Source organism: Plecotus auritus (genome assembly GCF_963455305.1).
Source record: "Plecotus auritus genome assembly, chromosome: 1".
NCBI lineage: Eukaryota > Metazoa > Chordata > Mammalia > Chiroptera > Vespertilionidae > Plecotus > Plecotus auritus.
The window spans coordinates 44,551,173-44,576,701 of NC_137770.1; the positions used below are offsets into that span (position 1 = coordinate 44,551,173).

The 25,529-nt window shown below is 38.6% G+C and overlaps 1 protein-coding gene across 2 annotated transcripts; it reads right to left on the reverse strand.

Annotated features, from left to right (window-relative positions):
• Window positions 1–689: 689 nt before the first annotated feature.
• RTRAF (RNA transcription, translation and transport factor) lies at window positions 690–24,771 on the reverse strand. Of its 2 annotated transcripts, XM_080665939.1 has the most exons (8): window positions 24,554–24,771; window positions 22,899–23,023; window positions 16,472–16,571; window positions 7,812–7,898; window positions 6,091–6,179; window positions 3,675–3,743; window positions 1,142–1,190; window positions 690–1,017 (listed from the first exon to the last, which is right to left on the reverse strand). In XM_080665939.1, exons 1-8 carry the CDS (start codon window positions 24,612–24,614, stop codon window positions 863–865), a joined length of 735 nt encoding a protein of 244 aa, XP_080522065.1. In that variant the 5' UTR covers window positions 24,615–24,771; the 3' UTR covers window positions 690–862. The 2 variants fall into 2 exon arrangements, with proteins under 2 accessions (XP_080522065.1, XP_080522066.1); XM_080665940.1 differs by lacking the exon at window positions 3,675–3,743.
• Between the last annotated feature and the right edge of the window lie 758 nt (window positions 24,772–25,529).

Below are 25,529 nucleotides of genomic sequence, written 5' to 3' on the forward strand. Positions count from 1 at the left end.
CAAAATGGACATTTTCAGTGCAAAAAGACTAAGTATATTTTGTGAGAAGTTTATACCTCAATCTTTACTACTGTATTTTTAAAAACAAAAATTATTGCAAGTTTAAAAGAGGTAACAGAATTTTAATTGTTGCTTATTAAAGCAACTTTTTATAAACATTTATGTCATATTTAAAAGGTCAAATTCGTTCAACTAAGAACCAATTAGAAATATGTCAAGACCCTATATGAGTTCTCTTTGGCCAAGAAATTAAAGCACAAATGACCAGTATAAAAATAAAACCCTAAAGATCATAAATTTTACATAGAGAAAGCTATGCATAACTGATGGGAAAGAACCAACTTATTTATATAGTTTCCCAAAAAAAGTTTTAAGAGTTAAATTTGTTTTTTACCTCTGCATTACTGCATTTCTATTTATATTAAAAGGTGCTAGAATATTTCAGTTTGTATTTCCTGATCCTGTAAGTCCCTCTATAGAATAACCCACAAAAATTACTACATTTATAAATACCAAAGATGTATCAGTCCTTAAATTTTCTAGATTACTCCAATAAAATATTTTAAGTTTTCTTATGACTTTGAGGATCTGTATTGTTTCTATAACAAAGTTGGGGGTTGGCATGTACCTTAATTACAAAGGAAGAAACAGATTCATTATCCATTACACAGTCAAAAAAAAAAAAAAAATCCGCTTTCCCAAACTTTATTAAAGAAAAAGCAATGATGGTAAATCTCTAAAACATAGTCAATTTTCTGGGATTCTTCCCTTGAAAATGTGATGTTTGATTTTGAAACACATACCACGGTGTTCATGGTTCCCAACCGTACTAAATAGGTGAGAGGCTGAAATCCTAAAAGGTTCATCTTCCAACTTTCCCCAGTCTGTGGTCTGTCTTTGGATCAGCAATAATTGCCTGAACAGCTACTATGGCTTCATTAATTTTTGTCTGTAGCTCTCTGAGCTCTTCTATATGCAGCAATCGCAGAATTTGAGCAGCTTCATTAAGAACTGCATCTATTTATAAGAAACATGGCAAAATTAATAACTTTTGTATTTCAGACCATTTACTCATTTCCCCCAAAATGTTCACCAAGTCTCTAAAATATTTTGAATTAATCATCAAAACGAAGTCACTTACCTCCTGTGTCAAAACCAAGAATATGCTTGTCTAAAGCAACAGGCAACCCCTTTAAAAAAAAAAAAAGGACAAAATGAGACTATAGTTAAGTATCACCTCTTATCTAAAACTAAAAAGCAGCTAGCTATTTTAATCCTTTTAGTCACAGTAGCAAGGGGAATGAGAGTTCTCTTTAAATTTGCATTTTGATGTGTTTTTTTCCCCCTACTATAAGCAGTTAGTAAAGAATGGCCTTTAAATATAGTGGGAGGCTAATTCCATAACCCAGTGGTCGGCAAACTGCGGCTCGCGAGCCGTGGTTTGCCGCTCTGTTGAGTTTGCCGACCACTGCCATAATCCATCCAATCCTTTAAGACCAGGCATATAAAATGGCTCCTTTTTGCTGTAGTGGCCCTGTCACTACTGCAGGGCTGCTATTATTCCGTTTTACCTACAGTAAGCAGCAGTGTACAGGGCAAATGGAATAGGACTACTTGTAATATTACTTCCCTGAGCACATTAATTTGTCTTTGCAAACTGCACAAACCTAACTTAAGTTTTTCAACCAGAAATCTTAACAGATTACCTATATGTAATATATATAATTTAACTTTCAGCAGTTCATTTTGAAGTTACTTTGAATAGAATATAAACCATTTAACTAACCTGTCAGCACCTACATCTAGATATACCAGAGGGTGGTTATGATGATGCCAAACTATACTGAGTTCACAAAACTATCAAATAAAAATAAGAACAGGCAGTCTAGACTTTCTGTCGATTATAATGAATAAAATCATTACCAGTAAAAGAAGGTCACTTATACTTTCAATGCTATAAATGCTAAGTTGTCACTACTCAATTCTTGCCTAATCTATTAATGAAAATCTACCTAGGTTACATCTGCTTCAAAACAGCTAATAAACACACTATGTAAGTACAGAAACAAACAGGTATGGAAACTCAGTGAGCAAAACTAAAGAACAGAATTGTACTATGCTAGGCTGTACTAGAGGCTTTCTTTTTCCTGTCTGCCCAAAGACCAAGGAAGCCTCTATGGCTAAAGAGGACCACATGCTAGTTAAGAACGGTTACAAACAAGAACACAACTGTAAAACTTCTCCTCTGTATTATTTATAGCATGGAATCTTTTGAGATGACATTAAAACTAAGATTTATTTGGAGCACTGAAAATAAAACTAAATTTTACTTTGCAAACAGCAGCAGTGATTCGGCTATGTCCTTATTTGCACTGCCTTCCAAACCATAGCTTTACTGAATGAATTTATTCTCTGTTTATAGTGTGGGAGAAATAGGCTGATCTTTAACCCAATTTCCAGTGGCTGGATTCACACATAATTAATAAGCCAGTAAGAATCTCTAAAAGAAACTAAGTGTCTTTCAGAGGGAGTACACTTACCTGGCATCAATAACCTTTTAATAGAGGACAAATGACATTGGGGAAATTGAGGGAGGCAAAAAAAAAATAAGGACCAGGGTTTAGGATGGCGGTGGTACCAAAGGCAGTCGCTGCAACATCTGTACAGCAGGAAGTGGGCATTATCAGGCAGCTGCTGCTAACCCGTAGGACATTCTCTGTACTGCCCCATAGTCCATGAGACTTTAGAGACATTTAGATTTCTGGTATAGTTTATCTAAAAACTTCCCAGAATTATTAGATAGTTATGGTGTATTTTTCTCATTCTACAAAAATGAGTTTTAGTTACCTGTATCCTGAACCTCACACTCTAGTAAGCCTCTCTATCCCCAATTCTCCTAGAACGTAGTCGACAAACTGCAGCTTGCGAGCCACATACGGCTCTTTGGCCCCTTGAGTGTAGCTCTTCAACAAAATACCACGGCCTGTGCGAGTCTATTTTGAAGAAGTGGCGTTAGAAGAAGTTTAAGTTAAAAAAATTTGGCTCTCAAAAGAAATTTCAATCATTGTACTGTTGATATTTGGCTCTGATGACTAATGAGTTTGCCGACCACTGATCTAGAACATCAACTAGCTCATGTAAATCACCACACACGAATCCTTGTCTCAACCACATTATCTACTAGGTGACCTTATGCAAGTTACTTGTGTTTTATGCTAGGAAACAGAAAAGGTAAAATGAGATTTCTCTGAAGAAACAAATGAGCAAGCATAGGATTTAGGTCAAAAAGAAAAATATTAAGAGTGGTTGTGTCCTGTTTCCCAGCAATTAGTCAAAATAACCCAGTATACATTTCACAAGTGCACATTCCTTTAAATAAACTTCAAATAGATGCATGCAGTGATTTACACTGGTAGACTGGATGTGCCATTAGCAGCTTCTCTAAGGTAAGAAGGGAGATAAGCATGAGTTCATTTTTCACTCAAAATGATTAGACACAATTTGCTTAAAAACCACATTCAATCCCCTTGAAGTAAGTTATCCTTTCTCTGGGCAGTTCTAACACAGAATGGAATGGATATCTTAAGCAGTAACATTCAGAATTTAAACCCATGACAACACCAGAAACTTTCATTAATAATTACTTTAGACTTTATTTAAAGAAAAATATATACCTCTTTTGCTTGATTTGCTTTAGCAACTGCATCCTGTGTCAGGCGTTCCTGGACCAAAATGCGAATTGCCTAAGAAACCCAAAAATACTGTTTTTAGTTTTCACTGGCTATTTGTCATCTTTTCTTCTCTGAGTCTAGATAAGAAGGATGCCCAGTTTGATCAAGTTAGAATTACCTAGTTCAGTGGTCGGCAAACTGCAGCTTGCGAGCCACATGCGGCTTGCCACTCTGTTGACTAATGAGTTTGCCAACCACAGACCAAGACTATCGATTCCAATAATTACAGGCTGTTGTTCCTTGTGACTAAGCCCCTATCCCAGTGGTCGGCAAACTCATTAGTCAACAGAGCGGCAAACCGCGGCTCGCGAGCCGCCGTTTGCCAACCACTGACCTAGTTCATTAACAAACTCCCCATTAAAAAAACAAACATATTGTAATAAAAGTTCTCACATTTAATATTTAAAATGTGAAATGATGCCTAAAACAATTTAAAACATTTTTTGAATAGGTAACTCATGTGTGCAGTAAAACAAAAAGTTTAAATAAAGAAGGACACATATTAAAAAGTAGGTCTCCTTCCTTGTCCAAGCCTCAACCATCCCTCCAAAAGACAATCATTGTTACCAGATCCTTGGATTCTTATTAAAGTGCAAGCATACTCAGGCAAACATGTGCACACACATGCAATCTCTGACACGAAGGGTAGCACATCACACACACTGTCCTTGCTTTTTTCACTTAATTATAGTAAAATGTTTTCAGGTCTTTCATAGAACATGTTTTTTTCATCACCAAGGAATTTTATTCCAGCAGACACAAGTGCATACATGCATCTGCATAAACTAAAAAATAAGATTTTTAAATGGAATTTTAACTAATGGATGACAATTACAACTCAAAAGCATGTGTGAAAACTGGAAAATTTTTTAAATAATAAAAACAAATCAAATGCTACATTTGAGAATATTTACTTAAACCAATCTTTAACAGTGCTTGCAAATGTAAACAGTCTGGTGATCAAACAGTTAATATACTGATTCTCACACTTGACAAATCTATGAAGATATTTTCCATGTTGTTATGCATTGTTTGAATGCTTCTTAAAATAACTCAAAGGACAATCATGAACTAGAATAATAATTTTATTAAGCTTATGATTATAGCTGACTTTTACTTTTTCCCATTGGGTGTTTAAAGTATAACAAAGAGAACCTCCAAAATGCTAAACTGTCTTTCTCCTCCCAGTTTATGATTAAAGCTGATGTGAATACTATAGAACTGTTCCAAACAATTTACATAATTGCCTAGGTAAGGAACAAGCCTTTGAAAGGGCTAAATTTAACTAAATACAACTTTTTGTCTTTTCTGAGAAAATCCAAGCTGACATTTAGAGTCAGCATACAGAATAATAATCTAGGAACAGAATAGTCTTTCCCCTGTTACAACTGCCATTTATTACATACAATTCTAAATAGTAGAATAAATTAAGGCTTAATCTTTCTTATGGGTAGAGTGAAATTTATTTAATTCACTGAAAAGTAATTTAAAAGTAATTTACATGCACAAGGTGTAGATTTTTATGAGAAACTGAAACTTTAATCAAACTAAAATAATGTCCAAGTCTGGTATCGTCAGTACCACTCCCCTCCCCATGAGACCCCCACTATACTGTCACAATTACTTAGCATAAATTTTCTGAAATATGAGTATATTTTTCCTCACAGAAATAAGACACCTTTTTCAGACCACTGGAATCCCTGAAGTGGAGGTAGGAACTGAGGGCCTATCTAGGAAGGGTGACTTGGAAAACAGAAACATTCTTTCCTTCCTCAAAGACATTTTGGGATATGTACTTTTGGCCAAATCCACCATTACTAATTTGGCATGTTCCACTATCTTAATCAATACAGACAATAAATATTTGATGAAAGGACTGACTAAACATAAATAGGGTGATTTAGGAAATGTAGAAACAAGGTCAGAATGCCTATGTTAAAATCCTGGCTGTATCATTTTTTTGTGTCATCTTGGACATTTATTCTCTTCAAGTCTATTTCTTCATATACATATTAAAAAGAAAGACATTAGCATCTACCTCTAGGATTTTGGGAAGGATTGGATGCAATCATCTTTGCAAAAGGATGTAAACAAAATGGCAGGCACACAGTAAACACTCTTTGATATTAGCTGTTATTAGATAATCTAAAACAGATGAAATCTGCTTTATGTTCCACATTCCTCCACATTTTAGTCATCAACCATAAATTTAAATATAAAAAAGTTGATTTTTAAAAAATGAAGTTTAAATATATATGTGTATATGTGTACACACACACACACACACACACACACACACACACACACACACACACACATATATATAATATCTGTCAAGAATCAAGAATATGAAGCTGACCTTAAGCATTACCAGGTAATCATCATGACGTTGAATCTGAAGAAGGTTAGCCAAAGCCATTACACCAGCCTTAAAATCAGGATTATTAACTAGAAAAAATTAAAATGGAAACTTAGAGCTCTGCAAACATATAATTAGATATGTAAACATAAATTTACAAGAAATATTTTGAATTTTCCAGTCACAACAAATCTCAATTTTTAAAACTTCTGACCAGAGAGAGCAGTGCAGGGGCATCAACAACTAGGCAAACTGATAAGATTAATGTTTTTCTTATTAATCAGCCAAACTGAACAATCCAGTAACTAAATTAATTCATAACTTTTTCTGCAAGGCCCATTTATGCAGCACTTTTAATTAACATTTCTTCCCAAAGCTATTCATTTTAATACATAGATCCCTTCAACGGACAGTTTTCCCAAAACCTTTTCTCTAAGCAGCAGCTCTCGAGTGTCCAAGCAGCTTATTAATTCACAAGAATAACTCAAATTATAGGTCACAATGAATCAGCGAAAGAATTATTTAACGTATTATTATAATGTAAGTAATTATACTCTTTATACTTTTTAAAGAATTACTAAAAGACATCTGGACTTAAAACAATGAAATATTTTACCACTTTCTCATAGTGTCACATTAGATTAGAAAAAATGTTGTTACCAGGAAGCAAACAATCATCATACAAATCAAAAACTCCACATTACTATGAGAAGATCAAAGAACAGCATTTCAATATTCAGATATTCAATTATAAGAGGAAGGAGACAGCACATTTTAACTGACAATAAAAAAAAAAAACCCAGAGAATAAAATATCCTCACAAATGCTACCTGCATGAAGTATTCTTAATTTACTAAAACCAAGTAAACCCAGACTTCATTTTAGGAAATAAAATCATTTAGGAAACCAAAAATGTTGATCATTTTTATGCATTTACATGGTCATCTCCTCTTATCCAAAGGAGATCCATTCCAAGACCCCCACTGGATGCCTAAAACTGGGACAGTACCTAACCCTTTATATACTAGAGGCCCAGTGCATGAAAATTCGTACATGGGCGGGGGGTGGGGGGGCCCTCAGCCCAGCCTGCCCCCTCTCACAGTCCGGGAGTCCTCAGGGGATGTCCTACTGACGGCTTAACCACCCCCATCACTCCACTGCTGCTGCCACTGCCGGCCGAGGCAGCTGCCTGAGCCCCGGGCCTTGCAACTGCGTAAGCCCATGGCTGCAGTGATTCCCGGGCATCGCAGCCACTGTGGCTTTGTCCAGATGGACGTCCGGAAGATGTCCGCCCTAATTAGCATATTACCCTTTTATTAATATAGATGTTTTTACATATATATATATATTTTTTTCATTTAAAAGAAGCTCTTTACGGCTTCTCTTTGGCATATCCAAATTGCCAACATCACGTCTCATGTTTTGGGGCCATTATGTAGCATAAGGTTCCCTGAACACAAACACTGAGATACCATGACAATTGATCTGATAACCCAGCAGATACTAAGTGATTACAGTGTGAATATGCTGATCAAAAGATTGATTCATAAGCTAGGCAAGACAGTGTAAGACTTCACTATATTACTCAGAACGGTGTGCAATTTAAAGTGAATTGTTTATTTCTGAAATTTTTCATGTAATATTTTCAGAGAGCAGTTGACCACAGGTAACTGAAAGCATGGAAAGTGAAAGTGCGAATAAAGGGGGTCTACTGTACTTACCATCCAAATTGATCAATGGCTCTGCATTTTTAGCTGCATTGTCAGCATTTTTTGTATTATCAGATACTGAGTCCTTATATTTTTCAGCTGAAAATAGGCAAAAATGCAATTTGTAAAACTGCAACTTAAAACAAACATTGCTTATTTATTGAATCTGAGCCAAACTGGTTAGTATAAAACAATTCATCCAATCAAAATTATTTTTGCTATTAAAAAAATATAACAGAAGACAATGTGATTACAGCTAATTAAGCTAAAATGATTACTGAATCTTTACACAAGGATCTTTTCATTAATATCTTTAAAAATAATATATGTCAAACATTATTTAAATCAAACATGTCACCCTGACCGGTTTGGCTCAGTGGATAGAGCATCGGCCTGCGGACTAAAGGGTCCCGGGTTCGATTCTGGTCAAGGGCATGTGCCTTGGTTGCGGGCACATCCCCAGTAGGGAGTGTGCAGGAGGCAGCTGATCGATGTTTCTCTCTCATTGATGTTTCTAACTCTTTATCCCTTTCCCTTCCTCTCTGTAAAAAAATCAATAAAATATATTTTAAAAAATAAATAAATCAAACATGTCAAACATACAGCCCGTGGTCCCCATGCAGCCCACAATGAATATTTCTGCGGCCCAGCCAATATAATGGTATGTAAGAAATGCTTTAATAAAAATTTCGTAACTTAATTTTTACAATATCCTGTTATACATAATTATTAATAACGAACTACAACCTTCGCTAATGACTGATTACTATAACCATGTTGCCTTCATTTCCCTTACATGCCTTACGCGCAGGCGCGCCATTTCTCTCCACTAATACTAGCAGTGAATATTTTAGAAGCCGATGGCCACATCATTAGTCTTGGACTGAGTTGTTTGGTGTGCGCAACAGGAAATATTTTGCTTTCGGAGAACAAAAAAAATAGGTTTATTTGCGTTACACTTGTTAATTTGTGCAGTTATTCAGTGTCTGATAAGTTAATGTTCAAGAAAAAATATTTTTATTAAAATGTTCTATTATTTTATGTTAACGATTACTCATTTACTCCAGTCCTTTGTATTCAGCATGTCTTTATTGAAATAAACCTACATTTCTATGAAAATTGAAGCTTTTGTTTTTTGCGGCCCACATAAACTTAAACCTTATTTATTTGGCCCGTGTTAGCCTTTGAGTTTGACATGCTTGGTCTAAATCAGGGGTGGGCAAACTTTTTGACTCGAGGGCCACAACGGGTTCTTAAACTGGACCCGAGGGCCGGAACAAAAGCATGGATGGAGTGTTTGTGTGAACTAATATAAATTCAAAGTAAAGGAGCAGAGGGGAGAGCAAGAGAACCGGATAGAACAGCTGGATCCGGCCCGCGGGCCATAGTTTGCCCAAGGCTGGTCTAAATGCTTGCAAACAAAGTCTGCTTCCACGGCTTCCTCTGAAACTTGTAGGGGTAAGCGTATATGTAAGTTACATGAGATTAAATGCAAACTCACTAAAAAGTGAGTTTCTTCCCAAATCTTATGAAAGCTGTACATAGAACCCAAATACTTTTCTTTCTAAAAAAAAATCAGCACTTCAAATAATACACCATCATATATATATAAACCTAAACCTATTTCATGGAGACCTGAAAGCCAGAATTCCAAAGGTCGAGTTTGCAACTTTTACTTGAAAAATATTTAATAATACACTAAATGTAATGTCCAAATGCCATCTTTTGCTATAATGCTTAGATGATTTGCTATTGAAACAAGAGAAAACAAAAGCGTTAAAATTTAAATCAGACAGGAGATAGCTTACAGGAGCTCCACTGGCCAAATCTGGGATAGTGTAAACATCAAGATACACTATTAACAAAAAAGATTATAAGCCATTGAATAAATTAAGAATCCACATATCCAAACTAATCTAATTAAACAAACAAACTGGAAAGACAGGAAAAGTTCATCCTTAAAGTAGAAAGCCAACAAGTAAATGTAGAAAGAATGATGGAATTACAAAAACATCATTTGGCAATCATCATCTGCATAATTGACTCAGATGAGAATCATCAAATGGAGCTAACTAAACCTAGTTTGAGGAATAAAAGCATACTGACATCATCTCAAAGTATCTCCCAACAATAAACTTATTTATTACAAAGGAAAAATAGTAACTTTAGAATGGAAAGAAGCCTTAACCAAGTGATCAGAGTAATAGGACCATTAATAGGGACATATCACTAACACATGCCTCCTGATAACATGCACTTAGAAGAACAAAACATCACACTTCGGTGTTCTTAACAGAAATACAAACCCTAACTTTAATCATGAGGAAACATCAGATAAACCCAAACTGAGGAACAGTCAATAACCAGTTAACTGCCACGCGTTCAAAATGGAAACCATCCCCACATGCCATAGACGCTTATGATATACAAAGGGTTAAATATATGTCAGTCTCATGAAGCACAAATAAAGAATGAGGAACTTTTCCAGATTATAGGAGACTAAAGAGACATTAACAACGGAATGCAACACATGATCAAAGATTGCATTTTTGTTTTTGTATAAAAAATATTGAGCCCAGCCAGTGGTTGAGTGTCGACCTATGAACAAGTAAGAGTTTGATTCCCAGTCAGGGCATATGCCCGGGTTGTGGGCTCGATCCCGTGTGGGGCGTGCAGGAGGCAGCCGATCAATGATTGTATTATTGTTTCTCACTGTCCCTCTCTGAAATCAATAAAAATATATTAACGAAAACAAAAAAATATATTACTGAGACAGATTATAAAATGTGAACAACAGCTATAGAGAAGAGTAGTGAATCAAAGTTTATTTCCTGATTTTGCTAACTATCCTGTAGTTATGTACATTTAAGAAATGCACATTAAAATACTTAAAGCCAAAAGAGAACCACCTACAACTTAGTATCAAATGGTTTAGAAAAAATTATGTACGTATATTATACATAGAAGAACAAGGCAAATGAATTAAATGTTAATATTTACAGAATATAAGAAAATTTGTTGTATTCTTGCAATTTTTCTGTAAATCTTAAATTATGTCAAAAAAGTTTGGTTTTAATCACTTAATTGACAAGGTAACAAAACCCTTTAAAAGTATTAAAGCACAATACAAATTTACAATGGTTTCATCAAATAAGGATAAACATTTTAAATAATTGAAAAGTCAAGAAGAATGCAAGGAGCGAATGTAAAACGACAAAAAAAAAAAAAAAAAAACACAACAAAACAACAACAGTGCCTTCTACTGATAAGGGACAGTATTACCACTTTAGCCCTTTTCCCAAAAAGTCTGTTCTTACAATTCTGAACTTTAAGATTACACAAAAAGTTGTTTTCTAGTTTAGACTTTTAATATACTTTTGATATACTTTACCTTTCAACTATAATTCAGCTAAAATTTCAAATAAAATTCAAGTATAAATTTCAATATCAAAAAATTTACTTTATTTCAGATACAACATCAGTGTATTTATTTTATTAATTAAAAAATATCATGTTAACCCAGCTGGCATTGCTCAGTGGTTGAGCATCAACATATGAGCCAGGAGGTCTGCAAGCTCAATCCCTAATGTGGGGTGTGCAGGAGTTAGCTGATCAATAATTCTGTCTCATTATTGATGTTTCTATCTCTTCCTCCTTCTCCATTTCTCTCTGAAATCAATAAAAATATATTTGGTACCTATAGTTCCTGGTACCTAGGAAATCTAAATTAAAGTATTATAAAAATGGACAAATGGGGAATAAATAAAAGTAAAGCAGAAATAAATTGAAATGTGACTACAATTTCATTTGGGAATAGCTGAAAAAATACTTTTGAAAAGCTGGAGAAAACTTTGTTAAAAATTAACATAAGAAGAGAAACCAAGATGGCGGCATAGGTAAGCACCTAAACTGCTGCCTCACACAACAATTTCAAAACTACAACTAAAAGACAGAACGGACACCATCCAGAACCACAGGAAAGCTGGCTGAGTGAAAATTCTACAACTAGAAGGAAAGAGAAAAGCTCACAGAGAATTGGAGGTACGGCAAAGGGTCTTTGTGCGCGCAGAGAGAAAGGGCGGCTGAGAGCCTGGCTGACTTTCTCTGGCGGAAGGGGGAAGGAAGCCCCCGATCGCACTGAACCCCAGTTCCGGGCGAGCCCCCGGGGGCCCACGCTCTTACGGGGGGAGTCTGGACTCTCGGGCGGAGACTCGGGAGCCGGGGAAGGCGGAGGACTGAAAGCGCGCGCGTGCCAGTGCGCACAAAGGCTGCGGAGGTTGCCACAGGCTTTCCCTAGTGGAAGGGAGTCGGAGGTTCCTGACTGCACTGGGCCCCAGTTCTGACTGCACTGAACCCCGGTTCCAGGCGAGCCCCTGGGGACCCACGCTCTTGTGGGGGGAGTCTGGACTCTCGGGTGGAGACTCGGGAGCCGGGGAAGGCGGAGGACTGAAAGCGCGCGCGTGCACGCAAGGGTAAGGCTGACGGGAAGCCAAGACTGAGACTCCACCCCATCCAAGCTGAGCACAGAGGCTATTGCAATTTGGCAAGTCTAATCCTATAAGGCTGTCTCCAGCACCGAACTTCTCCCAGCATAGACACAGCTGATCCTTACAGCCAACTGGCCTGGAGGTCAATTCTTCCCAGTGATTCCAACAACAATCAAGACTTAATTACAACAAGGCTGTACACACAGTCCACAAAGGGGTGCACCAAGAGTGTCCACCTCAGGTTAACTGGGGAGGCAGACCCACTGGGCCATATTGGAAACCTAGCACACAAATCTTCCTTACCAACTCAGGGAAGCAGTGAAAATGCGGCGTCAAAGAATCAGATCACAAACGAAAGAAATGGAGGAAAACAAACGACTGGATATAGAATTCAAAACCACGGTTATAAGGCTTTTTAAGAATATCCTAGAAAAGGCCAATAAATATAACGAGACCCTCGAAGATATGAAAAAGGACCAACTAGAAATTAAACATACACTGACTGAAATAAAAAATATTATACAGAGACCCAAAAACAGACAAGAGGAACACAAAAATCAAGTCAAAGAATTGAAATACAAAGAAGCAAAAAACACTCAACCGAAAAAGCAAAAAGCAAAAAAAAAATCCAAAAAGTTGAAGATAGTGTAAGAAGACTCTGGGACAACTTCAAGCGTACCAACATCAGAATTATGGGGGTGCCAGAAGGAGAGAGAGAGCAAGATACTGAAAACCTATTTGAAGAAATAATGACCGAAAACTTCCCCCACCTGGTGAAAGAAATAGACTTACAAGTCCAGGAAGCGCACAGAACCCCATACAAAAGGAATCCAAAGAGGACCACACCAAGACACATCATAATTAAAATGCCAAGAGCAAAAGACAAAGAGAGAATATTAAAAGCAGCAAGAGAAAAACAGTTAATTACCTACAAGGGAGCACCCATACGACTGTCAGCTGATTTCTCAACAGAAACTATGCAGGCCAGACAGGAGTGGCAAGAAATTTTCAATGTGATGAATAGCAAGAACCTACAACCAAGATTACTCTACCCAGCAAAGCTATCATTCAGAATTGAAGGGCAGATAAAGAGCTTCACAGATAAGAAAAAGCTGAAGGAGTTCATCACCACCAAACCAGTATTATATGAAATGCTGAAAGGTATTCTTAAAGAAGAGGAAGAAGAAAAAAGTAAAGATAAAAATTATGAACAACAAATACATATCTATCAACAAGTGAACCTAAAAATCAAGTGAATTAAAAACCTGAGAAACAGAATAATCTGGTGAATATAATAGAATCAGGGGCATAGAAAGGGAGTGGACTGATAATTCTCAGGGGGAAAGGGGTATGGGGGGGTTCATGAAGTGACTGGACAAAAATCATACACCTATGGATGAAGACAGTGTGGGGGAGGTAAGGGCAGAAGGTGGGGTGGGAACTGGGTGGAGGGGAGCTATGGGGGGAAAAAGGAGAAATAATTGTAATAATCTGAATAAAGATTTATTTAAAAAAAATAGTAATAAAATAAAATAAAATAAAAAATTAACATAAGAGTTACCAACTCAAACCAGAATAAAGACTTCCCTAAAGGTCCTAAAAATCACCTAATGCCACCAAGGCTTATGATTACAACATTTATTCATATTTTCTTTTTAAACTAAAATTCAAACTGGAAAAAATAAAAGGGTGGAGCTTTTAATATTTCTGCCATAGGTTTCTGAAATTTAAGTCTGGAGCTGGTTGGTGCTCCATATTAGAATATGTGAATATTCGAATACTGTATTTGCCAAACATTAAGTCTTCTATTATATGCAAAGAAACAGAATCATGACTGCCCACTCCCTTCCAAAGATGCCCATATTCCCAATCCCTGTAAACTATGAATGTTACCTTACATGGCAAAAGGACTTTGCAGATGTGGTTAAATTAAGGATTATCCAGGTGAGCCCAATGTAATCACAGCACCCTTATAAGAGGGAGCAGGATGATTAGAGATGTGACGTGGAAATAGTCACAGAAAGACTAAAGATGCTATGCCGTTAGATTTGAAGATAAAGGGACAAAGTCAAGGAATGCAGGCAACTTCCAGAAGGTAGAAAAGACAAAGAAAGAAATGGATCTTCCCCTAGAACCTCCTAAAAGAATCTGTCAACAACCTGACAGTAAGACAGATGGCTGGGCTTCTGACCTCCAAGACTGTAAAATAATAAATTGTGTTTAAAGTCACCGAGTTCGCCCTAACTGGTTTGGCTCAGTGGATAGAGCGTCGGCCTGCGGACTAAAGGGTCCCAGGTTCGATTCCGGCCAAGGGCATGTACCTGGGTTGCGGGCACATCCCCATTGGGGGGTGTGCAGGAGGCAGCTGATCGATGTCTCTCTCTCATCGATGTTTCTAACTTTCTATCCCTCTCTCTTCCTCTCTGTAAAAAATCAATAAAATATATTAAAAAAAAAAAATAAAGTCACTGAGTTCAATAGGAAACTAATAGAGGCATAGTACCATGTACAAAATAAAACTGAGTAGAGCTTACAATTTAATGGGGCAAATAAGAAATAAGCAAAAAGGAAAGTGAATGACTTAAAAGGTATAGAGTTAAAAACTATGTAAGTTCAGAAGGAAATGCTAATTGGCATTTGTGCTGGATCTTATAAGGATGAGCAGGATTTAGAATGTGTAGAGAATAGAGTGAAATGGCATATTAGTCAAAGGAAAATGTAAGCCAAGAAATGGAGGGAAGAAAAAAAGAGATGTAAAAAGGAACCAGCATTAATCTAGTTTGGCTGGGATATCAAGCACATGAATACTGGCTGGACACCAGCATGGAGTCCCTTTTGGAGAAAAATGGAAAAGCAATGATGCTTCTGAACATAACAGGAGGTGCTTTTTTTGGAAACCAAGCATAGGATTCTAAAACAGATTTGTTTTTAAAAGTTAGCTTGATGGGCCATGCTGATGAGAATAGAGGGTGATGCTAAGAAACCAGTATGAGATTATAATAATCTCAGTAGAAAGTGATAAGGGACTGAATTAGGGCAATAGTAGTGGGAAGGCAGAATAGATACAATAGACATGGGAAAAAATAGATGGGAACAGGATGGGAAGAAAAGGGAGTCAAAGATATCAAAAAGGCTTAAAAAAGCAATGATTAAGAGAACTGAACTGACAGCCCCATAAATAAGAACAACACAAAACACAGAGGGTGGAGGTAAGATAATTGGATCTTGCATTTAGATATTGATAGGCCTTTCAAAATGAAATGGTCTAGTGAGAGGAAACTTTTTTTTTTACACTATAGATATTAGTATTTAAAAGCTTCCAATAAGTATCTGTAACAAAATATTACACATAAATAATATATTTTGACCTTATAATGTGTATCGGCACTAGACGTATGTTTCAGTTTCTTGTGAAATGACCTGCTGCAATCAACATTCTAAAATCCTATCGAGTCTTGAACACTAACAATTTAACTTGAAAGGCTAAGGTGCCAACTGTGAAAGATGAAAAATTTACTAATATAATAAACTAGAGGCCTGGTGCACGAATTCATGCACAGGTGCGGTCCAGCAGGCCTGCCCCAAAGGGGGCCAATTGGGCCAGGCTGGCAGGGGGGATGGGATGTGGGAGGTTGGCTGGCTGTCCCCACCCCCAATTGGGGTGGGGGGCCCATCGGGGGTGGGGCTGCCCCCCATGGGGTTGGTTGGCTGGCGTGTGCACGTCATAGCGACCGGTCATTCCAGTCGTTTTGGTGTTCCGGTCACTTGGCTTTTATATATATGTAGATACTACTTTTTGAGAAGGCATAAAAAAGCTTTCTCCAGAAGACATCATTTCTAAATTCTAAAAAAAACAAAAACAAAAACAAAACAAAAATCTAAATACCAATGAAAGACAGTGCTTTTAACTTCTTATAATAATAAAAAGGCTCTAATTTTAGAAAAGAAAATTCCTTCCCAGACAATTTGGGAGTTAGGGGGGATGGGAGATGGGTACTAGACACAGAAGAATGGTTACCAAAATGTAAGTTTTTAAATAGATACTGAAAAGGAACATGAGGATATATAAAGCTTAAAATGAACCAAAAGTAAAGACAAAGAAACACAAACTGGTGTTCCCTACATTTTTACACTTTCCCAACTCCCCCCCCCCCCCTTAAAACATACATTCCCCACAAAACATACCATTATCTCCATATTCAAGTCTAACGGCTAAACCAAGAAGCCAGTCAATTGCTTCTTGTCGATCTTGAATCTTGAAAGGACAGCTAACATCTGTGAGATACTGTGAGAGAAAAAAGAAAATCACTCTCATTATTGCTATAAAGTCACAGAATCAAAAAAATGATCAAGTTAAAAGATACCTTAGTTTGGATCTCAAAGAATTTCTTATAACATTTAAGTGTAGCACCTTAAGTGAAGTATTTCCAGCATGCTTTTTGAAATTTTTCTTTTGCAGATTCCAGATTTAGAACTTCCTCATTTTATAGATAAGAAAATTGAGGTTAACACTTGCCAATAGTCACACTACTTAGATCTGGGACTTGAATCTAAACTTTCTTATTCCAGGTCTCAATACACATAGAGCAGTTAAATAAAAAGGACTCTAAAAAGAAGGATATAAAAATAAAGCAAGAGATTGAATTTTGAGTTTGAGGAAATCCTTTGGAAGAAGCAAGGAGAAATGGCAAAAGATAAAAGAAGCTAAGTTTGTATGAATTAATATGTTGCTACTTAGACAATAGAGCCCCAGAAAGATAGAAAAGAAAAATGCAAAGAATGCAGTGTTTTTAAAACCACTGGAAATAAATTTCTCAGACTTAATAAAACATAGAAGAACAAAATGGAAGAGTTTGGAGATTAAAAATGGTGGCAGAGTGAGTGTATGCTTCATGGACATGCTCCCAGGAACTAACTGCTATTACAATTCAAATAATGAAAAACTTCCTGAATAATCAATGGAAAACTGGCAGGAGAACCCTGACACCGGAGGACCGAAAGTGGAGACCTCATAGAGACTGGTAGGAGGGATGGAAGTGCGAAAGGGCTGGCTAGGCGCCCACAGACCGCAACTGAAGTCCCAGAGAAATATCTCAGCTGTGGGGGGTTGCCACTGAGAACTCTGGGGTCTAATCCTCAAGCTGGGCCCCCCAGCAGAGAGCACCAAAACTGAGGAGGGCACCCACATAACATCTGGCTGTGAAAAGCAGCAGGGTGCTGTCTGCCAGAGAGTAACAGCTGAAAATTCAGGCACCCTCTTAAACGACCAACACACAAAATTCCTTGTGGCGACACCCACCTTGTGCTCCGGTAGAGGGAGGGTGAAGTGGACTGGAGCTGTGAGAGCAGAAGCCGGGACTGGGGATAGAGCTCAAAAGGCAGACACCCCAAGTTTCCTGGGCTGAGTCATTCCCTCATGCAAAGAAGGACATCTTTCCCACATAGACATCAGCCCTGCGGGGGGGGGGGGGGGGGGAGTAGACACACCCTATTGGAAAACACCTTGCCCTGAGGATACTTACCAGATTAAAAGTAACAATTAGCCTCTAGGCAGAAGCAACTGCCCCACCCTGTTAAAAAAAAACAACACAAAAAACTTGCTGCACACCTGAGGACAATTGCTCTGGGGAGCAATTCAAGTCAGAATCCTATCAGTCTATAGGCGAGGCAGTCTCTGGAGGCTTTGAGTCTTTGTCTAATCTAATTAGTTAGAAACAGCCTTTAACACTATCCTGCACTAGAGATTGAGAGGTGTAGAGGATCTACCTAAAACAGCCTTGGGCAAACTACGGCCCACGGGCCGGATCCGGCTGTTCTATCCGGTTCTCTTGCTCTCCCCTCCGATCCTTTACTTTGAATTTATATTAGTTCACACAAACATTCCATCCATGCTTTTGTTCCGGCCCTCCGGTCCAGTTTAAGAACCCATTGTGGCCCTCGAGTCAAAGTTTGCCCACCCCTGACCTAAAACATAGTCACAAACCCAAACAGCCAAAATGAGGAGACAAAGAAACAACTCCCAAATGAAAGAACTAGAGAATTTTCCATAAGAGATAAATGAAGCAGAGGTAAGAAATTTATCTGAAACAGAGTTCAGAGTAATGATGGTAAAGATGCTCAACAGCATGAAAAAAGATATAGTAACTATGAAAAAAGAACAGTCTGAGATAAATAATAACATCTATCTGATAATAGAGGAATATGCAAATTGTCTGGGATGCCGTCACAGTAACAGCAACAACTAGCAGGCTGTGTGGGGCAACCAGGCCGGCTGGGGGGTTAGTGAGGGACAACCAAAAGACTGAACAGCAGGCTGCGTGGGGTGACCAGGCCGGCAAGGGGGAGCAGTTGGGGGCAACCAGGCCAGCGGAGGGGGTGGGGAGTGGGGCAGTTGGGAGTGACCAGGTCAGCAGGGCGGGCAGTTAGGGGCGATCAGGCAGGCAGGCAGGTGAGCAGATAGGAGCCAGCGGTTCCAGATTGTGAGAGGGACATCCCCCGAGGGGTCCCAGATTGGAGAGGGTGCAGGCTGGGCTGAGGGGACCTTCCCCCGTCCCCCCCCACGAATTTCGTGTACTGGGCCTCTAGTAACACAAATAAAGACCACATTGGAAGGAATACACAGCAGGTTAGGGGAAGCTGAGGATCGAATCAGTGAATTAGAAGACAGAGTTGAAAATATCACTCAATCAGAAAACCAAAAAGAAAAAAACAGGAGGACAGCTTAAGGGAGCTGTGGGACAACATGAAACGTAACAATATTAGAATAGCAGCTATGCCAGAAGAGGCAGAAAGGGAGAAAGGCATAGAGGAGGTGTTTGAAAAAATAATGGCAGAAAACATCCCTAACCTGGTAAAGGAAAGTTCAGGAGGCACATAGAACCCCAAACAAGAACCCAAATAGGCCCACGCGCCCAGACAATCATAATTAAAATGCCAAAAATTAAAGACAAAGAGAGAATCTTAAAGAAAGCCAGAGAAAAGAAAACTGTTACCTACAAAGGAGTTCCCATAAGGCTGACACCTGATTTCTCATCAGAAACTCTATAGGCCAGAAGGGAATGGCATGAAGTACTCATTATCCAGACTCATCAAGAAACAAAGAGAGAGGACCCAAATAAATAAAATCAGAAATGAAAGTGGAGGAGTAACCACTGACACCACAGAAACACAAAGGATTATAAGAAAATACTATGAACAACTATATGCCAACAAGCTGGACAACGTGGATGAAAAAGACAAATTCCTAGGAAAATACAATCTCCCAAAAGTGAATCAGGAAAAATCAAAAAACCTGAATAGGCCAGTAACAACTGATGAAATAGAAGCAGTTATCAAAAAACTCCCACCAAACAAAAGCCCAGGTCCAGACGGCTTCACAGGGGAGTTCTACCAAACATTCAAGGAAGAACTAACACCTACACTCCTCAAACTATTTCAGAAAATCCAAGAGGAAGGAATACTTCCAAACTCTTTTTATGAGGCCAGCATTATCCTAATTCCATAACCAGATAAAGACACTACAAAGAAAGAGAATTAAAGGCCAATATCCCTGATGAACATAGATGCTAAAATCCTCAACAAAATATTAGCAAATCGCATCCAGCAATATATGAAAAAGGTCATACACCATGATCAAGTGGGATTTATTTCAGGGATGCAAGGCTGGCACAATATTCGCAAATCAATAAACGTGATACATCACAAAAACAAACTGAAAGACAAAAATCACATGATCCTATCAATAGTCTCAGAAAAAGCATTCAGCAAAATCCAACACCCATTTTTGATAAAAAAATCTCAGCAAAGTGGGAATAGAGGGAGCATATTCCAATATGATAAAGGCCATTTATGACAAACCTACAGCCAACATCATACTCAATGGGCAAAAACTAAAACCACTTTCCCTAAGAACAGGAACAAGATAGGGATGCCCACTTTCACCACTCCTGCTCGAAATGGACGTTCTAGCCATAGTGATCACACAAGAAGAAATAAAAGGCATCCAAATTGGAAAAGAAGTAAAATTGTTATTATTCGCAGATGACATGATATTGTTCATAGAAAACCCTAAAGACTCCATGAAAAAACTACTAGACGTAATAAATGAATTTGTGAATGCTTACTTTAAAATAGCTCAATGATGGAGAAAATTGTGGCTAAAAAATTTACTTTATTGCCAATTTGCTTTGGTCCAGGAATATCCCCAGGAAGGCTGCCTTCTATTTTTTTAAACCTTTTTTAAAAAATATATTCTTATTGATTTCAGAGAGGAAGGTAGAGGAAGAGAGATAGAAACATCGATGAGAGAGAATCATTGATTGGCTGCCTCCTGCACGCCCCACACTGGGGATTGAGCCCACAATCCAGGCAGGTGCCCTTGACCGGAATCGAATTCAGGACCCTTCAGTCCTCAGGCTGACACTCTAGGCCAGCCGTGGGCAAACTACGGCCCGCGGGCCGGATCCGGCTGTTCTATCCAGTTCTCTTGCTCTCCCCTCCGCTCCTTTACTTTGAATTTATATTAGTTCACACAAACACTCCATCCATGCTTTTGTTCCGGCCCTCCGGTCCAGTTTAAGAACCCGTTGTGGCCCTCGAGTCAAAAAGTTTGCCCACCCCTGCTCTATGCAATGAGCCACACTGGCTAGGGCCAGAAATTTTTTATATTGTAGCCCCCCATTATCTGCAGGGGCTATGTTCCAAGACACTCAGTAGATTCCTGAAACCTCAGATAATGCCAAATCCTACAAATTTATATATACTCACACCTATGATAGTTTAATTCATAAATTAAGTACAGTAAGAGATTAATAAAATAGAATTACAACAGTACTGCAAAAAAAAGTTATGTGAATGTGGTTTCCCTCAAAATCTTGCACTGTATCCTCTTCTTGTGATGATGTGAAAGGATACAATGCCTATACGAGATGAAGTGAGATAAATGACATAGGCATTCTGATGTAGCATCAGGCTACCATTGACCTTCTGTCAATTAAGGGTTACTTGAACACAAGCACTGTGATACCATGACAGTTATCATCAGGCGTCCTCAAACTATGGCCCGCGGGCCACATGCGGCCCGCCGAGGACATTTATCTGGCCTGACGGGTGCTGCTGCCTGTCCTGCTTAGCAGCCGACTCGTCCTGGGCCCGCAGTGTGCATAGGAATTTGTTCATAGTTTTTTTTAAACTATAGTCCGGCCCTCCAACGGTCTGAGAGACAGTGAACTGGCCCCCTGTTTAAAAAGTTTGAGGACTCCTGAATGGAGATAGCCAGTAAGTGAATAATGGGTGAATAGTATATACAGCGTGGTTATGCTGGAAAAAAAAGACAATTTACTCTGGGACAGGGCAGAACATCACAAGATGTCACCATGATACTCATAATAGTGTGCAATTTAAAATTAATGGATTATTTCTGGAATTTTCCATTTAATATTTTCAGAAAGTGGTTGACTGTGGGTAAGTGAAACCTTGAAAAGTGAAACCACAGATAAGAGGGGGCTACTGTATTCTTCAAATACCCTTCTACATGTGGAACTTTGTATATAGTCTTGTACACATGAATTGGCCGAAAGGTGATATAAATATAAAATCTTAATATATTTCAAAATTTAAAGAAGCCTATAAAAATTTTCAAAAATACTTTTTAAGAGCAAAGGAAAATAACCTAGTAGTAGCAATAACAGTAGTAGAGGCAGCGGAATAAGCATATAGCATTTGCTTAGCATTTGCTGTGGGCTAGGCACTCTGTAAACAGGTATATTATAACTGATTAACAACACAAGCCACAACTATGAAATAGGTACCACAGTTATCCCCATTTATTGATGAGAACTTTGAGACACAGAAAAGATTAATAAACTTGCCCACAGTCATAGAGGTAGTGTGTAACTTACACAATCCTCTAATTCATAAAGTCTCTGATTCTAAGGAGAAAGTTAGGTACCTAATCACTTTGCTCTAACAAATGAAAAATTTGGTCTTTTTTATATTTTTAAAGGAAACTACCTTACTCATTAAAGTAATATAGTCAATGAAAATGTTTACTGTAAGTAATGATATTGTAAAATGTGATTTTTATTCTAATTTGGAAACAATTCTTTTTCTGCAAACGTGTTATTAAAATTAAACTAAGTCAATGTAAAAATTATTCTAGCCACAAAAATAAGATACGCATTCAAGGCCTTTTAGGATTATTTCTATTATACACAACAAGGGACATGTGTGTACGTTAAATATAATCATAAATAGGACAATCTTTGTTTTCAAGCATATCGATGTCTTATTTTAATGTAAGTATTATTGCTAGATTTTTAGTCTACTGTAAAACTTATTTTGGCCATTTTTTACCATTTATAGAATATGTGTATATCACTGTTTATTTAAGAAACCGCACAATGTTTCCAGACAAAAATATTTCTAATACTGAAAGCTTGGTAGAGAGAATTTACTCTAAAAACAAAAAAAAAAGTTGAGTCCTGAAATTCAGTTCTTCTAACACTGATCATTATTTTTATTTGAAAAGAACAAAGTAATTTGAAGCATGTCTGTCTTCATATAATTTTTAGAAAAGCTCTCTGTACTTTTATTTTACTTTCTAATTCATTACCTTTTCAAAGAACTTGGGCCAGTCACTGCTGTGGATGTTTCTTAAATTACCTCTGTCTTCAATCTTGTAGTGTCTGATTTTCTGGTCTTCAAGCCAAACAATAAAGTTTCTAAATTCTGTTTCATCTGCAACAAAAATACCATATAAATTACTAGAAGCACTTCCTTCACCTCGAATAAGTGGTTTTGTGGAACTTTTAACTCCAAAAATAAGAAGTTAATTGAGCTGCTCAAAGTAGAGGTGAAAGTGCAGACTTTGGATCAACAGATCAAAAATGTTCTGCTCATATTTTGGCCTAAATTCAAATTCTGGTTCCAGACACTTAGTGGTTGTGTAAACTTGGGCTCATCACCTTAATTTTCTCTGCCTCAGATTCTTGAGTTACAAAATGGAGGTAATAATAGGGCTTACCTTATAGAGTTGTTATGAAAATTAAATGAAATAAGATTAAAAACAGTGTCTGGTAGATAGTTTTGGCTACTTCAGTGTTGTTATTCCAGTTCCTTTGGAGAGAGGGACGGGGCAAGATTAAATGTATAGCAAAGTAACAATAAAGCACAAAAATTATATGACAAAATAAAAAGATACTATTGTCACTGTTACAGCACATGAAGTGCACACATGAGAAAGTACGTGTTGTTTCATTTAATCCTTCCGCACGCTTTTGAGGTGACAGCACTCCCCTCCCCCGCTTTCACAGATGAGAAAAACTGAGGCTCAAATCCTGATCTAAACTCTATTGCCACTCATCCTTTTTTTGTTAAATAAAAGGCAAGATAGAAAAACAAGATTCTATTAAACTAACATGCTTCTATGGAGATCAACAAAACACTGTTAATCCTGCTTAGAAATTATTTTCTCTTTCAAAGTCAAGCTTCCATTATGAAGTCCTGAGAATCACACAATGAATGGTCTGAGTACGGCAGGCTGTGTACCTGGATCACTTTCAAACTGCGGTGGACAGTAGTTCAGTAACAGTGGGTAGCAACGTCAATGCCTTAAAATTTTTTAATGCTGTAAAATCCAAACACCTTTGTATTTACAATTCAACCACCCCGTTTACCTGCTATCAACTTTCTTGTACGACCCACACAAGGGAATTAGCCCGTCACTACATCGCTTACTCCAACACCATCGGTCCGGGACGGGCTTCGTTCTGTACTGCCTGGATTTCAAACAGCTGGGTGGGTTCCGAGTGCCTCCCACACCCACCCTCACCCAGCAGTTCCTGGCGGGCAGTGAACTAGTCTTCAAATTACTCAGCATATTCCTCCGTTCCCAGCTCGGCGGAGCCCACAGCAGGTGCTCAAGGTGTCGCCCAATCACCCGGAAGCCGTGGAGCTGAAGGACTAAGTTAGAAAGCGAATACTTTCTCGCTGAGTGCTGGGGGGCAGGGGGGAGGGGGAGGTCATGTTGGGAGTTTAGCAAGTGCAGAAAGTGACGGGGCCGAGTAGAAGGGGGTGAGGGGGCTCCGGGCGTGGCTGGGGGTCGGAAAACAGAGGTGCTTAGAGCCGGGAGGAGAGCGCGGCCCTGGGACGCCCTGGGGAGACGGCCGCGAAGGGTTCCGGGAGGGAGCCCAGCCCGGGTCGGACGCCGAGGAGCGCGGCCGGCAGCGGGGCCCTTGGCCGCGGGGCAGGCCGGGACCAGAGCCTCACCTTTGCAGTTGAAGCCGGCGGGGTTGTGGTAGTCGAGGGCCGTCAGCTTGCGGCGGAACATGGTCCTGGCTTCCCGCTCTGTCCCCCGGGTTTCGGCCGGGAGAGGAGGGGAAAGGAGAGGCGAGCAGCGGCTGGCGGCGAAGCTCCCGGCGACGCGGCGAGAGGGCGGGCAGGCGTCCGGACGCTCTGAAATGACGGCAGCCTTCACCAATCGTGGCTTAGTAAAGGAGGCCGCCGGCGAACGCCCACCAATCGCGGCTTCGGCTGGGGAGGCGGGGCCACGTCGGGCACGTCGACGCTCAAAAAAACTTTATTGTCAGCTTCCTAGTTGTACAATAGGCAGAAAGCCCCTGAGAAGCCACTTTTTTCTTGTGTTCCAAGCCAGTTTCCTCACCCTCTTGATACAGCGTGCAGAGAATAGTATATGTAGAATTTCTACAATGGGACACTGCTCATTGGCTCATAGAATTACTCTTTAGTATTTTCAGTGTATTCATTCATTCATTGAATGCCTCCTACATAATAGGTGCTCTTCTTACAGGGCTAATACAAAGATCCCTTTCAGACTAGTTTGGAGTGATCCCGCAGGTAACATACAACTATAATATTATATTATAGTTACAAACATCACCAGTTATGTATGTTTCATTTCATTTCAACAGATTATAATTAAACAGTTTTAGCATTTGTGGGTCATACAAATGAGCAAGATATTTTCAGGAAGTTTAAGTGTAATAGCAAAAATAGACATGTAAATAGATACCTGTAATCTAGAGTTAGAAAGTGATAAGTTATGTTAAGTACTAAGTGTGCTGTCAGATCAGAATACAAATTTAAGGAGGCACTGTGAGACAAGGTATTTTCCAATTAAAATGCTTATAGACTGAAACAAGAAAACCAGCTTCAAGAGTGTCTTGCCTCAAACAAAATGTGATCAAAGTTGCAGCTATAATCACACACTCTGCTGTATGTTAGT

What these genes read in the sequence shown, in the direction of transcription:
- RTRAF (XM_080665939.1), bottom strand. Translation starts at nt 24,614, where the DNA reads ATGTTCCGCCGCAAGCTGACGGCCCTCGACTACCACAACCCCGCCGGC. An exon ending in AAGCAAATCAAGCAAAAGAG is followed by an intron (nt 1,191 to 3,674) that starts GTATATATTTTT and finishes TTTTTTTTAAAG; the next exon opens with GGGTTGCCTGTTGCTTTAGA. An exon ending in TCTTGGTTTTGACACAGGAG is followed by an intron (nt 1,018 to 1,141) that starts GTAAGTGACTTC and finishes TCTTATAAATAG; the next exon opens with ATGCAGTTCTTAATGAAGCT.